The sequence below is a fragment of the Siniperca chuatsi genome, linkage group LG7 (assembly GCF_020085105.1).
Source record: "Siniperca chuatsi isolate FFG_IHB_CAS linkage group LG7, ASM2008510v1, whole genome shotgun sequence".
In the NCBI taxonomy this organism is placed as follows: Eukaryota; Metazoa; Chordata; class Actinopteri; order Centrarchiformes; family Sinipercidae; genus Siniperca; species Siniperca chuatsi.
The window spans coordinates 10,626,939-10,643,292 of record NC_058048.1 but is presented as its reverse complement, the minus strand read 5'-3'; the positions used below and the strand labels follow the sequence as shown (position 1 = coordinate 10,643,292).

Here is a 16,354-nt window from a genome sequence, read left to right as displayed (position 1 = left end):
AATGTCACATTTATTGAGTCATACATATTGTGGAGTATCATAGTTTACAAGACTAAGTATTATCAAAAATGGGACAGCAAGTGGTACTTACCAAGTTCTCACACCCACTTTTCATGAAGATAAAACAATATAACTTTACATGTCAAAGTAAACAAGCAGAAACTGAGAAGAGAATTCTCTCTCTCATATCACCATTTCTCATATTTCTAACGGTGCTATTGACATGAAATGTTCACCAGATGTTGGTAACAACTCAGGAAATCCACACAGGTAAAGAAATCAGCCCCACACCATGATGTTTCCACCTCCAAACTTCACTGTTGGTGTGGTGTTTTGGGGGTGATGTGCAGTGCCATTTCTGTGTATTATGGCATCCAAAGAGTTCAATTTTGGTCTCATCTGACCAGACTATATTCTCCCAGTATGTCACAGGCTTGTCCAAATGTTGTGCAGCAAACTTTAAACGAGCTTCATCATGCTTTTTCTTCAGTAATGGCGTGGTGAGCGTGCATACAGGCCGTGTCGGTCGAGTACATTACTTATCGTTTTCTTTGCAACAATTGTACCTGCTAATTCCAGGTCCTTCTGAAAGTGGTCCTTGGCTCTTGAACAACTCTTCTGATAATTCTTTTCACTCCTCTGTCAGAAAACTTGCGAGGAGCACCTGGTCGTGGCCGGTTTATGGTGAAATCATGTTCACTTCGGATTATGGCCCCAACAGTGCTCACGGGAACATTCAGAAGTTTTGAAATCCTTCTGTAACCAATGCCATCAGTATGTTGTGCAACAATAAGGTTGCAAAGGTCTTGAGCGCACTCTTTGCTTTTACCCATAATGAAATGTTTCTTCTGTGACACCTTGGTAATGAGACACCTTTTTATAGGCCATCAGTTGGGACTGAACCAGCAGATATTAATTTGCACTGACAAGGGGCAGGATTGCTTTCTAATTACTGATTGTCTTGGCTTTCCATGCCTTTTTGCACCTCCCTTTCCTCATGTGTTCAATACTTTTTCCCTGTGTCATTTAACATTATAACACATGACTTTATGGACATCTATGGTTTGATTTCTTTGCATGTGTGGATTTCATGAGTTGTTACCAACATCTGGTGAAAATTTCATGTCAATAAGACCGTTAGAAATATATTTACTGAGAAAAATGGAGACGTGTTCAATACTTATTTTAACTGCTGTATATATATAATATATATTTAGAGGAGGGTCTCTAGTCAATAAAGCACATTAAATAAAAATAAACAAAAAACATAAAATGCACCTTTGTATTGGTAAATAAATCTGATATCATAAAAATGTCATGGCAACTGCATTATTTACTGTATTAGCCCTTTTAAGTTTCTGTGAAATTTCAAAAATATGAATCAGCAATACAGTAATATATATAATAACCATTCAGAATTTCAGATGAATCTAAGATCAGATTGGCAAAACAGTGCAGACCTGTAAAAATGTACTTTGACTTTATCTGGTGAATACTTAAAGTAGATTATTAAATGTTTTGTTTAAATTAAACTTGCTTTTTCCAAGGAAGACGCCAAGTCTTAATTCATGTTTAGTCTAGATAGGAATATTGTGCATGTGTGTATGTATGCTTATAGTGTGTGGCATGGGGGGTATAAAACACACTTAAAAGCAGAACAGCTCCATACTTCCTGCTAGCAGTCTGGGTGCAACATCAACAGGCCACTGAAACCGTAAGTTGAAATATCAGCAAAATCACATTTTAAGTGTTAAATGTTACTGTTTTTTTTACTTGATCTGACACATTTATAAGATAATTCAGCTTTAATCAGGGTAAATTTGATGTGTTATGACATAATAATTGTATAAGTTCATATTTGTTTTGTTTTTCTCACATCAAATGAATCTGTAATGCTGTTTATAATCTATTTATAATGTTAATTTACACATGATAAAAAGGTTATAATGCTCTATGTTTGACAACTTTTCCGTCTACAGCTTTAACCAACCATGGATTACGACTATGAATATAATTTCACTGGGGAATATAATTACACACTGCCTACGATTCCTAACAATATGACCCCTGAGATTCAACCGATCCAGATAGTGGCTCTGGTCTTCTACGGGCTTGTGGTCCTGCTGGGTGTGCCTGGAAACGCGCTGGTGGTGTGGGTGACGGGCTTCTGTATGTCCCGCTCTGTCACTTCCCTCTGGTTCCTCAACCTCGCTCTGGCTGATCTTCTGTGCTGCCTCTCCCTCCCTCTGCTCATGGTCCCTCTAGCCCATGATGACCACTGGCACTTTGGCCCGCTGGCCTGCACACTGGTCAGAAGCGTGTTTCACCTGGTGATGTACTGCAGCATCCTGCAGCTGGTTTTGATCAGTGTGGATCGCTGGATGCTGGTCAGCAGACCCGTGTGGTGTCAGAACAACAGGCGACCTAAGTGGGCTGCCTGCGGGTGTGTTGCTGTCTGGTGCCTGGCCCTGATAGGCAGCATCCCCCAGTTCGTCTACACCCAGGAGATCAAAGCAGGTGAAGACAAGAGAGAGTGCGTGACAGTGTACACTTCCCTCAGTGCCTGGCTCGTCGCCTCTTACCGCTTCCTGGTGGGATTCTTCCTCCCTTCCCTGGTGATTATAGTCTGTCACTGGGTGGTGTACAGGAGGGCAGAGAGAGGACTGTCACGTGGTCGGACCCGCTCCAAGCGAACACTGAGGGTCATCATTGCGGTGGTGCTGAGCTTCTTCCTGTGCTTTCTCCCACTACACATTATGGACTTCCTCACATTGCTTACCCCTCGAAATTCCCCTCACAGCCCAGCAGTTTACCTGGCGCACGTTTTGACGCTCTGCCTGGCATATTTCAACAGTTGCCTCAACCCACTGCTCTATGTGTGTCTGGGCCGGGGCTTCAAAGACAGCATGAACCGCTCCCTGCGCAACATGCTCCACTTCATCAGCGAGGATCCCACCAGCAGAGTGAGCATCACTAACAACGACACAAAGAGCACGAGCAATGGAAAGGAGATGACTAAAATCTGAGGCTGTATTGACTTTGATATACTTGCAGTTGTATGTGTGTTGTAATATGCTGTTCTTCTAAAAGTGTATGAGTGTCCATACCTATTGTAGAGTTTAACAGGAGTGAACTCTGCCTACTCACTGCACTGAACTTGGACATCCTAACCACTGGGTTTCATAAACTATCAGTGTTTAGAATGAATTGTTTGACACATACTGGCGAACATGAACTTTTTGGGCATGGGCATGTTATCAGGCTGAGTCAGGATTGCAACTCATCAGCAACTATTGGCCAATTTGCAATATTTCCTGTGGACATTCGCGTCTCATGCAACAAAACGCTTAACACTTCTGTGTTTTTGTTCCTACACAAGGATAATTTCAGACTGCGCTTCTATGTATTTCTGTTATTAATAGGAATGTAGAAATGGTCTTGTAATTCAAGTGTTTTGCTATTAGATACTGAGATTAAATGAATATTATTTTATATTATCGCCAATTAATAATTCGTTCTGGTAACACACATACACACAGATTTGATTACCTCACGTAACAGTGACTTTACCACAGTGATAACAGAGAGACACAGTCACGTCCTCTTGTGTAAAAGTACTACGCATACACCACAAGAGGGAGCTACACTCTAACTCTCTGATGCTCCATGGCCAAAGTGCATATAGATGGTGTACACCTACTCTGAGACCCATTGTTTTAGTGTGACAGACCCTAAAGACAATAGATAAGATTGGAGAAGAGATTGAACAGGTAATATGAGCTTTAGTGATGTTTGTAGGTTTGACAAATACATGCAATTCAGACAAATGTACCACTTAGCATGTCTACTGAAGTCCATGAAATGTAAATTCATAAAACCACTTGCCTAATGCACATTTATGTTAATTTATGGTGTTTTTGACTGATCTTGTTGTACCAGGGTCACAAAATGTAAGAATAAACAAAAAATGTGTTAAAGTACCAAACGTAAGAACAAAATTGCCTTTATTTACAAACTACATTCATTCCAAACAAGGCCTCATGATGGTATCTACAAAAACTTACATATTCACAAGAAGTCTGTGTCCCTGTGTTTCAATGAATCTATGTACTTACACATTCTGTATGTGCATGCATGCATGTACCCTTACTATGGCCTCTACTAAACCCATTCCTGACTCACAGACATCTGTTTATGCTCATTGGTCCCTAAAGCAGCTGGCAGAAGAAGAGAAGTAATGGACATTTCATTTCAGTTTACAAAGAGGCAGAGCTGAGTATAATAAATGATAAAGATAAGGGGATATTCCCTGCTCAGAGACTCACAATCAGCCCATAAATTTAGAGACTGTAGAAGAACCAAATGGAAACATAGATTTCTACTATTACACATTTGTTCAAGCCCACACAAAAGAGAAATTTTTCTATACGATTCTGGCTAAGTGCATTACAGATCCTTGCTCTAAGGCTTCAAGTCTTACCACAAACTGGAATTTTAGAAATGCTTTATTATATGGGTCTGTAATTTCCGAATAATATCCTAATCATTTCTAAGAAGTTTCCTGGAAAGAACTGTGTAATTTGGTACTGATTTGTGGGGGGAAAAAAAGTGTTCAAATGGTACACTCCAGTTAATTAATTGGTAGCGTAACCTTGCAAGGCTTTTAGTCAGTGCAGAGCAGGTCAGGTAACCATGCAAAATGTGAAATTTTGAGCATAAAGTTTCCAATAATAATGATGAATATTCAATGAATATTTACTTGGCTTTAAATGGAGCTGTTCCCTCTGATTAGTATCAAATTACATAGTTCTTTCCAGTAAACCTCCTGGGAAATGACCCATCAAATAGTACACATTTACCCAAAGTTCTTAGAAGAGTCAGCGCCATAAAACACTTTTATCTCATTTCTAGAGCTTTGGTGTTCAGCAATACTTGAAGCTTTTAACAATGTACCTATTAGTCGTGTAGACTTACACTCTACAGTGTAGCAATTAATTAACCATAAATCTATGATTAATTAACTTTAAAGCCAACAGACATCAAGAAAAACTGGCAGCATATTCAGTCACTTAGCTTCAATGCGGTCCATGTCGACACAGTGTAACTTTGCATCACATCAATTATCATCAATTAGAGCAGGATAATGGCTATTAGTCTACCATCTGATGGTTGGCAGCTACAAGATAAATTCAACCAGATACTACAGACAGATGATCTCTAGCAGATCATGCCCATTAGTGTAAATGTCTCTCACTACGAACATACTGTAATTAGAGGTAGGTAGAGTATAAAGACTGGATTGGTTAGTCAACATGATAACATGATGATTAGTGATCAAAAGTAGCAGCCACAATGTTGCTCTGACACTGGCTTTTCAACACAAGTAAACACACTGTTCAAAACAGCTTTGACCATTTCCTCATACAGTAGTCATGACTTTGAGGGACCCTGAGCGGAATCTGAGGATCTTCTTTTTGAGAGCATGGGAGGCTTTGATCTTGACGAAGGCTTTTGGTTGAGAGGGGGCGTTGGCAGTGGCCTGTGGTGAAGGCGAGGATGAGGAGGAGGTAGAAGCAAGGCGTGGTGGCAGCTGCTGGGGCCACACCAGCCCCCCACTCTCATCTGAGTCACTGGACAGTGAGCTGGAGGCCGGGGAATACACCTCACTCATGCTGGACTCGGACTCTGCGGGGGCGGCGCCAGTGTAGCCCTCCTCTCCCTGACAGAGAGGTGCTCTCTCCTGAAAGTCTGGGTGCCAGCGCTGGGTGTGCTGCTGCTGGTGGTAGTTCTGGGGTTGGGAATGGGGACAAGAATGACCATGGCGAGCTTTTCGAGGTGGTCGTCTATGTGCCTGCCCTGCTAGGGTCTCCCCTTCATCCTGGCTGAGCTCCAGGTTGGAGCACCAACGTCGGCTCCCGTTGTGGCTGTCGTTGCCCATCTGTGGTCCAGTGACTTGGCCTTGGTTCTGAGCAAGATCCCCTCTGCCTTGGTGCCTCTCGGTGGTGCTGTACCTGCGCTCAGGCAGTACTCGCTGGCCCAGGAGGCTGTTTTCAGACTGGGATCGACTGGTTTTACTGCTTGATTTCTTGGCTCTCTGTCGCTCGTTGTGGCTCTTCTTAGAGGTTCTGGACTTGGAGTTCAGGTGGTCAGGAGAGGTGACAGCTCGATTGGACTTTGGCTGCTCTGGGTTGTAGTGTCTGGGGGAGCGCACAGGAGCATGGCAGGCTTGTCCAGGGATATACTGAGCACTTACTAAATTGTGTTTGTGATGAATAGGGGGTTGCGGATGTAAGTAATGCTGGGGGGATGGGGGTTCACAACAAAGGTCAAGAGCCCGAACACCACAGTTGGGGTCCAGGGAGGGCAGGGGTGATGGTAACCTCTCAGCCAGGGAGTGTGGCCTGGGCTGGGGGTAGGGAAGAGCCAGATAACAGTCATCCTCCAAAGATGGGGCCTCTCCTCCACATGCCTCCCCCTCCAGCAGGTCATAACCCCAGCCATGGTTCTTAGGGTTTGCCGAAAGGTCATCTTGGGGCTGGAGGTGGGGGTCAGGAAGGCATTGCTCTGTGGTCAGAGAAGGAGTTCTCCTGTGTAGGGAGCTGTGTCCAGAGGCACTGCAGTATGCGGGGTCCGGGCTCAGAGTGGTGCGAGGCTGACATGGCCGCGGCGCGAGGGTATGACGCTGGATGAGACTTAGGATGTAACCCTCTACCCTCAAGGCCTGCTGGTAGTCCTCCTCTGTGACCTGATCGTCTGCAGGCTGCTGCTGCCATGCGTGGTTGGCTCCGCTTGGGTCCCACTGCCAGGAGTCCATTGCTGTGCCCTCCTCAGCGATGCCCTCCAGAGGTGGGTAAGGGGCAGAGAAAGAGCGGGGCAGGGTGGTGCGTAGGACCGGCACATCCAGTTCTCCATTCAGCATGAGGGGGTCTCCTAATAACAGAAAACAATACAGTTGCAGGCCAAGGTGCAGGGGCATAATTATAATACTGCAAAATTAAAAACAAATCTATAAGCAGGACATAAGCAATAATGCATGATGTAGTCTCCTGAAAAATACTGGACAAGGCAGAGGCATCATTTGAGTCTTAATGCTTAATTTAACTTCTAATGTATACCTTGGTGCCGATTTTAAACATATGTTTTCATTTAATGGAATACTAAAGCTTATAAAACACTATGTTCATATGTATCTCTCTTGGCTGTGGTGGTTGTAGCTTGTTCTTTTCACCTGATCTCCACAGCATTTCCTGATTTTTGGGCTTCGAACAACCGTTACATTAGCAATGAGAATAAATCCAAACTTTTTTAATGTCTATGGGTTAGTTGCGAGACAATAGATACCAGAGAAAAAGGAAAAGAAGAGATGAATACTCAGATAAAACAGATAGCTTATAATGCTAAAATTGTATGCTAAAATATGTACTATTGTACTGTTTTATGTGTATGTTGCTATTTCTGAGTTTAAGTGTTTCTCAATCTTTCCAGACCTGCTACTTGTTCTTACCCACGGACTTTGGCCTGTCGTTGGTGTAAGCCCAGGAGGAGACTGTCTCTGTGGGCTCAGTGGAACAAGATCTTCCTTTTGGAGACTGACCCCCACTCGACTCATAGAAACCTAGGAAATACAATTGGAAAGAGAGGGGATGACTATGTCATTTATTATAGCTCACTGATCATTCCAGTTCTCTAAAAATATGCTGCTTGATGCAAGCATCGCATTTCACAAATAGGCCACAAAATAAAATTACAAGCAACTGGAGCATGAACGAACAATAAGAGCAAAAATAAATTACAAGCATATTTCAAAATGCAAAGAGAGAACATGAGTTTTGTTCTATAGAGCCAATATTCAAGGGGAAAAAAATCTGTTAACTGGCTTTAGTGAACGTGAGTAAATCACAAAGTGCACATTTAGAAAACTTCACTACATGCGTGTCAGTGCTGCGATCAAAAAAAATGTTTAAAACTGTGGAAGAACCAGAACTCGGCCGACTGTCGCCTGTGTCTCCTTGAGCTCCATCATAGCAGCCATCGTCAGTGTCGATCCTCAGCTCTCCCACTTGCTGTTCCAGCGCTTGCATCAGGCCCCATGGGGAACTCTGAAGGGCACTCTGAAACACAAATACACAGACTCTGTTTTCATGCTGTCTGTATTTGATTGTGCTGTTGAGAAGTATCTCAACAGAAGCTCAACAAAAGTTTCTAAATAGACAGTAAGAGGCAACAATCAGTGATTTCAACAACAACAACGCAAAAAGTTCAAACAGTCCTCACAATCAAAGAGTGGTTTGCAGAAATGCTAATGACAGTAGCACAGCTGTGAATCCTTCATTGCTTGTTTCTCCAGCTGCAGCTCTCATTTAGTTTGGCACTCAGATAACTGTCGGTCACCTGTTGAAATTTGTATGCAAGTGTTTTAAATCACGGGTAGATGGGTTGTATTTGAATCAAGTTTAGCATTTGATAAAGTGTGTGTGAAATAGAAAAGAATCCAGCGAGTATATGTTGCATTACGTTATCTGCTGACTTAATTATAACCATTTGTAGAGTAGCAGTCTTTTTATTTCCAAAGATGGATATTTCAATCTGATGAAAGTTGTTATTATGGTGTATGTACAAGACGTAGTTTTTTCAACCTTTGGCTCAACAAACGGGGGTAAAAATGACCCAAATGAGTAAAAAAAACAAAATGTCAAAACCGATAAAGTCATAACTCAGATGTAGATTCTCCTTCACTAGTTACTAAAATATAAACGTGGCCATCACAGGTCACCACCATGCATCATTGAAGTGCATCCATGTACAGCATCCATATCTGTCACTGGGTTCTCTTGCGTAAGCAGACTTACAGGGGAATCAGTCAGTCAACATGAATAATTCAAGGGCCTGTAAAGGGGTAGGGGGATGTTCTTTCATGTGGGTGGGTGGGTGGGTGGGTACATACACACACACAAATGTGCTTGCTCATACAGCTGAGAGAAAAAAAAACAAACCCAATTTAAGAACAGATAAACACAACATACACACTCATCCTTCTACTTCTAGCTTTAACACGAGGACCCTCCGCTGATTGTATACATTCCAAATCTACAAAACCGACCACAAAGACTTGACTTTGCAAAAAGTGCCATCACTCTGAAGATCTAAAACTGAATCTTCAATCACACTCAGTTGTCCTTACTTGAATATATATGTTTATTTCAACACAAATCTGACGTCAGAGAAGATCTTGGTACGGCTTGTATACATGGACACAGTTCACACCAAAAACTTAAAGTAACATTACATTCGCTCAGCTTTATACAGTATGTCCCACATCATATAGAGTCACGTATAATCACGCCACCAGGAAGGAGGTAGACAATGTGGGTAACTCTCGGTCAATGTCGTTTCTCATTCAGTATTATCAGGAGTCTGAAACTTCTCCAAGGTCCCCGTCTTATCTTTGTCTCCGGACACACAGTGACTCCTCACATAAAGCATGCCAAGTGTGAAGGACAATGCACAAATTAAACATTTCTTTATATCTATAGATTTCTACCACACACACACACACACACACACACACACACACACACACACACTGGTTCAGCCAGCCAGACAATTTGCGTAGGTCTCATGTCAACATCATCTGACACACGTACTAACATCTGCAGACACTTGCACGCAAGCTTGTCCACATGGGTTAACACACACACACACACACACACACACACACACACACACACACACACACACGCACGCACGCACGCACACTCACACACACACACACACACACACACACACACACACACACACACACACACACACACACACACACACAGGCCCTTCATTTTGTTGGAGGTGATATTGTTGACACTCAGGGCTCATTAAGACACTAAGACACTTCATTACCAGAAGATTGAGCATGTCCTTGTCATGAGGTGACACTTTTTACATCACAACCCTGCTATGATGCAGCACCTGTCAGACAACTGCTACAATGTTCTGCACTTCCTGAGCACTGTCTTTGTACATTTGTGTGTCTGTGCCAATAAAACATTGCCGGTTGGTCGGTCCAACACTTTGGTCCATATTGAAATATCTCAACTACTATTTGATGGATTGCCATAATTTCTTTTTTTACAGACATTCATGGTGCCCAGAGGATAAAGTCTACTGACTTTGGTGACCCCCTGACTTTTCCTCTAGTGCCACCATGAGGTTGATATTTTTGGTTTTAAGTGGCGTGTCTCGACAACCATTGGATGGATTACCATGAAATCTGGTCCACACATTCATGTTCCCCTCAGGATGAATTGTAATCACTTTAGTGAACTTTTGACTTTTCCTATAGCGCCATCATCAGGTTAAAATTTCAGTTTGTCAAATACATTTATTTACGCTTTTACGTAAATATCCTCACAGACCTGCTAGCATGACTGTAGAGCTCTTGTTCCTTAAAGGTCACATTGTTAATTTTCCTTGACCAAGTAACATTTTCATAACTCTTCCTTCACAGCTCATGCTTGAAAAAATAGCATGTGTTTGTGTCTCAGTGGGTATCTCCTCAAAACTGTAATGTGTCGGGAGAAAATTCCTGGAAAACAAGGGGACTACCGCTCAGAGTGATGTTTTGGCCAATGTGCCAATCAGTGCTTGAGCTCTGACTCCTTTGTCCTGCAGACTAAATGCGGTCATAATGCGAATGTTGTTGAGGGGCAATTGACCCAAGCTAACCTATGCTTCCCACACAACCTCTTCAACCCAAACAGTCATTCCTTTTGTCTCAACAAGGGCGCTTATTGTCTTACTATAAACAAAGCATTAGCATCACTACATCAATATGGTTTTGTGCGGCAGAAACAGGGAGTGGGGAGCTTTGTTTTAGCTACTGGCGTGGGGTAAAGAAATAGCTGGGAGGAGGGGAGACTATTGGAAATCAATTAATCAGTGATGCAGATTCACACAATTGATTGCTTGCTGCCTCTTTGTGGCCATGCCCACAAATGCACACACGTATACACACTGTGGGAGCCATGGTGCTGGTTATTAAATTATAATGCTGCAAAAAATAACAAACAAACAAACCTTTGTGGACAATCAAACCAACCAAACACAATACAACATTTAGTAGTGTGGCTTTGGAGCAGGTTCAAAATGTAGCAGTGACCATTTTGCAGGCTGGTCTTTGATTGCACTCTATTATTAATGGTCTCATACTGGTTCCCTGACACTCTACACACTATATCATTACTGTTTTACTGCATCCTCTGCCCCAGGCTGGTGGGGGATGGGGGAGACAGAGGACACGGTGCAGCCATCCTCACCTAGCCATTAAGCTGTTACACACTGGGTGTACAACACATCAGGACCACCTGCCCTTTCAACGACTGACCAGCAGGTGAATCCAGGACAATACTATGACTGATCACTGACTGATTTCACATGTGACATCTTCCTCAGCTACCGAGAAGTGTAGATGAAAAGTGAGAGACAGTTTGATGAAAGAATTTCAAGCCAAGAAATGAATAAGCTTTTGACTGTGCGAGAGAGGGGTGGTATAGAGACATTCAAATTCCACCATCCAAGAAAAAGGCACAATATGGACCTTGGTTGTTGAAAAGAGGATTTTAATCAGTAGAATAGCCCTCTACCCAGTCTCCGGATGAAAGGTTATGAAACGATAACGCCAGGATATGGAAATCTATGGAACAGGGCACACAAGGCATGCAGCCGCACTGCTGGACCCTCTATAATTAAAGCAATGTTGTGACTGGCTCCACACAGAGATGGCTGTGGGAAACACACACACACACACACACACACACACACACACACACACACACACACACACTTGCATAAACCACTGATCCCTTTTTTCTATAAATATACACATTTTAAAAGTTTTATTTTAATAAGGTAAATTAAATTTTAATGATAAATTCTAATTTGACAGCAGTTGAATTTGCACACACACACAGGTTTGCACAGTGTTGACATAGCCATAGTAAACGGCATTCATAAGCATGCCCTGACTCCGTCCTATGTGCACAGAGGCTTGTTGAGTGTTTTGGCTGTGAATGGAGTCTCCAAAGAGAGATGTGCACCAGGTTGTGCGTCGGTGGACATCATGTTTGCAAATGTGTATTGGACAACCTGCTTGCAGAGGAAACCATCCAGTGATCTGAGTAGACTAACTGCTCTGTAGTCTCACTAATGATGTGCTGCTGTCTTAACATGAGGACACACACACAACCTAATCAATGACAAGCCAGCAGTTCAGCAAAGGCACAAAACAAAAGAAAAACCATACTGCAGACACATGCACACCATCCTGGAAGCACAGACCTTTTGCATGAGCCTATAATTAAACACTTGACTTGAATCCATAAGTCAATTTATAGTTTTCAGAGGAGATTAAATAGAACTTCAGAACACTCCTCCACACGGATGTGATGTACTGTATGTATGTCACACAGTCATACACAATTCATATATTCTTTCTATATTCTTTTCTATTCTCTATTTTCTCTCCAAACAGGCACAGTAGGTAGCTGAGAGGGAGGTCAGGGCTTCATGCTTTCCCAGCTGCTGTCTGGCGTCCCACAGCTGTCAACACCTTCAACAGCACACACTGTATCCAGGAGAGAAGGCCTCTCGGCTCGCACACACACTGGCAGTCTTATGGGTCAGTTGTTTCTGTGTCACACCGTGAACTATACATTTCAGAGACTTTAACCCACGTGGAAAATGAGATTGAGGGTTTGACCCGAACGCAGATGGCGCCCTGATATCATGAAGACTCAATTTGAGACTTCAATTAGAGTCCTGTCGGGGGCAAAAATATCCTCAGAGGAATTTCCCGTGTAATTACTCACAAGCTTGGATAGGCACAACAGTTAATAAACATCGATCCACAGACGCGTTGCGCAGAAAATGAAAACGGTAAAATATGCAGCCCTGTCACTCCTTCGCTGGTCTTGAAAATGGCTGTTTCCCGTCAGTGTGTGGATGAGGAGTCAGGCTGAAACGCGCTGACAGCTCCGCCAGCACCAGGGAATATGCATTTATTAGACTGGTGCGCGTGCACATTGGAAACACTTGACCCCCATGCACTCATGTTGTAGCTTAGTATACATGTTTAATATAAATCTGCAATTAGTTCTCTAATTAGCCTCTTCGTTTTCAAGCAAGCTCAGATGTGGACTCATTAAGGCAAAAAATAGCACAGTGCCCATATCATGCCAAACCCAACTGACGCCAGGCCACCTATGCGCCTTATCCTCTCACTGGGGCCTCGGTCGGCATCATTAGTATTCTGCTCCATATGCGCCTATTGTTAGGCCCCCGGCGGAGGAGAAGGAGGGAGGGAGGAGAGAAGGAGGTGTGAAGAGGAGGCGGCTGATTTAATTTCTTTTTCACCCTCTTTTAATAATGGCTTCTTATTGTAGCAATGTTGAGACAGCTTGCGGGCTGCGCGAGAGTAGCAGCCAAACAGAAACAAAACTCCAAGACAACAAAAATGAAACTTAATCAGCAATGAAATAAAATAAAACGCAGGCCATAAAAAGCATAATTTACAGTGACGGGCATGCTCAGTGGTGCGTTAAACGTCCCGTGGAAGCTGCTGTTGTAGTAGTGCTGCTACAGAAACTTTTATTTGTCCAGTTTTTAATTCTCATATTAATCCTGGTATCACGGCGGAAATATTTTTGTCGTAACTTCGCTCGAGCTCCACATAAGAAAAGCCATCTCATCAATTATGTGGAAGATTATTATGACATAAAATCTTAGCTGCAACAGCAACATACATGCTGAAGGAATAATTCATTCCTTTATGACCTGCAGAGAGCACAAATAAGAGCTTGTTAAGTAGTAAAACCTACAAAAGTCCACGATGAGGGAACAATGGGCCATTAAATAGTCGGTCTGTGCTACAAACGGCGGGTGCTCCACCCCCTGATTTCGTTACCCACAGGCATACATCTCAGCCCAAAGCACAGAAACGCATTACATCCTTTCAAACAGAGAACCTATTAATCAAGTTGAGTAACTTTTTTTGCAGATAGAGGTCACATCTACACAAAAGGTGCAGCCCAGACCAAGAGTCCATCCAACGGTCAAGCGGATTACAATGAGGATACGCTGTAAAGGCTATTAGATATTCCAAACTATGTAGGACTGTGGGGTAAAGTGGGGTTTCAGCACAGGGTGTGGTAATATGGTGTGAGTCAACATGGAAGAGCTGCTGGAATCCAAACATGCAGTAAAAGACACTCAAACTTCTTACCAGCTGTCGCCTCAGTGTCAAGTTTTCCTGCCCCCAGCTGCTGAAACACGCCTGCTCTCCCCTTGAGCTGTCCTGGGGCAGGGGGTCTCCCAGAGCCAGCGCTCCCAGCACCAGGCACTCCTGCCTCTGCTTGCGGAGATCCAGCTCACACAGCCCGGCCAGACTCGCCTCCAGGCGCTCCTTGGTCCGACTGCGCTCCACAGTCACGGGGAACGAGAACGCACGGTGCATTCCCCCCAAATCCCAGGCTTCTGTTATGCACGATAAAAACTAATTCTTTCCCTTATTTTGTATATCGTGTTCTCCAAGTGGTCCAGATTTACGAGGGCATTCGAAGGCTATAAAGAGCCATGCTGCATCCCATTCCTTGTGATAGCGTGGTTGCTTTGGAGCAGCATGGTTTCCCAGACCATCTATGCGCTATACATTTTCTATTTCGCAGCTGTCAAACGCAGGCGAGGAGCCCCGCACTGTGCGACCAGCCACGGCGAGAAAGTGGGAGTCATCGTACCCTTTGCAAATCCAGTCTCAGCCGTCATTGGACGTGAGAGTCTGGTGGGGTGCTGCGCGTAACTTTGTCCCACCCCCCTTGATTCATTACAGTGACGCGTCGACCTCACCCATTTTCCCATCTTGGCCCGGGACTAATGGACTACTTCAAGGGACGGTTATTTCTGGGCGTATAGTAAAACAGTGGGATTTTATTATCCTGAATCGATTTAAAGCCAACCATGTAGCAGTAGGGCCACGAATACAACTATAACAAGACTGAAATACTGGTGAGAGAAGCTGTAAAAATGGATGGCAAGTATACAGGACACCATAACCTCATACCGTGACATCAGGAGAGGCTGCATCGAACAAAAATACAGATGTTGTAATTGCCAGATATTTTGAAATACAGTTAATAGTTTAATGTGTTGTGGTCCCAGATCACTGAAATAAAGTAGTTAGGACAAGACATGACCGAACAGGGAAACTAGTTATCATATTTTGTCTTTAAATGTTATCAATGTGGCATCCAGCTGTAAAGATCTGTATCAGCTATTTGTTTTGTTTATAGAATATTATTATTGTTACCTCATTATTTAATCAGGGATCAAGGTTTTATCCTTCTACACCTCACTGCCTGCTGCGCCTAGTGCTGCATGGCTTCAGGATGTTGAGGGACACATTCATGTTTGGAAAAATCAGAAACAGGAAAACATCGTTCATTTGACTTATGAAGTTTTAAATCAGTGACACATAATATTTTAGATGTTGCCATGACATTTTGTGTGTCTTAAGCAGCTTCCCCTCAACATGACATTCAGAATATGAACCATTCTCTCCAAAACTAAGAACAAAGCTAAAGAAGCAGGTGACGACCTGTTAGCACTTTAAAGAAGGTGTACATATACCTGTAATGTATAAAATATTAGATAAAGGCACAGGCTAATTTAGGTATTTTCTACATTAACATATTTGCAAAAAAATGAGAAAATGCAACACTAACAATGGATGGAAGTTTTTTTTGTTAATTCTATAATAAAACAGTGACTATATTTTACAGTGTTAGTAAATGTCTTAATTCTGTTGCTCCGTATTTTGTAGATGTGAATCTCAGTTGTTTCAGGGCTAGTCTTGTCCTCTTTAGCCTCAATGACATGGACTGGTATCATAACCTGCATTCACTCGCTGAGTTTATATAACATAGAGACAGTGGTAATTAATAGGTCATTTATGCAACAGGAATTAAAATGAGACAACAGGGAGCCATAGGAATCCTGTGGGCAGACTGCTCTGAACATACAGCAGGTTATGCTGTAGTAAAGCTCCCAAAATAACAATGCTTTCAATAGCTGACATCTATATTTTAAAGTCTTTTGATTTGATTTTTTAAAGTGCAGAAACAGATGAATATTTCATCTTCGTGCTTCATGCAATCTTTTTCTGTTCTACTCCACTGTAAAGTCTCCTGGGATCAAACATACTGGGTCTTAACAGCAACAACTCTTTGTTTCCTGTCAGGAAAACATATATATATATACATACATGAGATTCAGTCACACATTTTATGGAAATTAGTGTGATTTGTCAAAA

The 16,354-nt window shown here is 42.8% G+C and overlaps 2 protein-coding genes across 4 annotated transcripts; one reads left to right on the top strand and one right to left on the bottom strand.

The window, feature by feature from the left end:
- Nucleotides 1-1,182: 1,182 nt before the first annotated feature.
- On the top strand, nucleotides 1,183-3,985 carry LOC122878616 (C5a anaphylatoxin chemotactic receptor 1). The gene is made up of 2 exons (XM_044201597.1): nucleotides 1,183-1,714; nucleotides 1,980-3,985. The coding sequence occupies exon 2, from the start codon at nucleotides 1,992-1,994 to the stop codon at nucleotides 3,024-3,026; it is 1,035 nt and encodes a 344-aa protein (XP_044057532.1). The 5' UTR covers nucleotides 1,183-1,714; nucleotides 1,980-1,991; the 3' UTR covers nucleotides 3,027-3,985.
- A 2-nt stretch (nucleotides 3,986-3,987) lies between these two features.
- LOC122878615 (dapper homolog 3-like) lies at nucleotides 3,988-14,848 on the bottom strand. 3 transcript variants are annotated; one of them, XM_044201596.1, is made up of 4 exons: nucleotides 14,273-14,848; nucleotides 7,994-8,111; nucleotides 7,505-7,615; nucleotides 3,988-6,930 (listed from the first exon to the last, which is right to left on the bottom strand). In XM_044201596.1, the coding sequence occupies exons 1-4, from the start codon at nucleotides 14,501-14,503 to the stop codon at nucleotides 5,420-5,422; spliced, it is 1,971 nt and encodes a 656-aa protein (XP_044057531.1). In that variant the 5' UTR covers nucleotides 14,504-14,848; the 3' UTR covers nucleotides 3,988-5,419. The 3 variants fall into 3 exon arrangements, with proteins under 3 accessions (XP_044057531.1, XP_044057530.1, XP_044057529.1); XM_044201595.1 differs by having other exon boundaries at nucleotides 7,985-8,111; nucleotides 14,273-14,847; XM_044201594.1 differs by having other exon boundaries at nucleotides 7,979-8,111; nucleotides 14,273-14,845.
- Nucleotides 14,849-16,354: the final 1,506 nt, after the last annotated feature.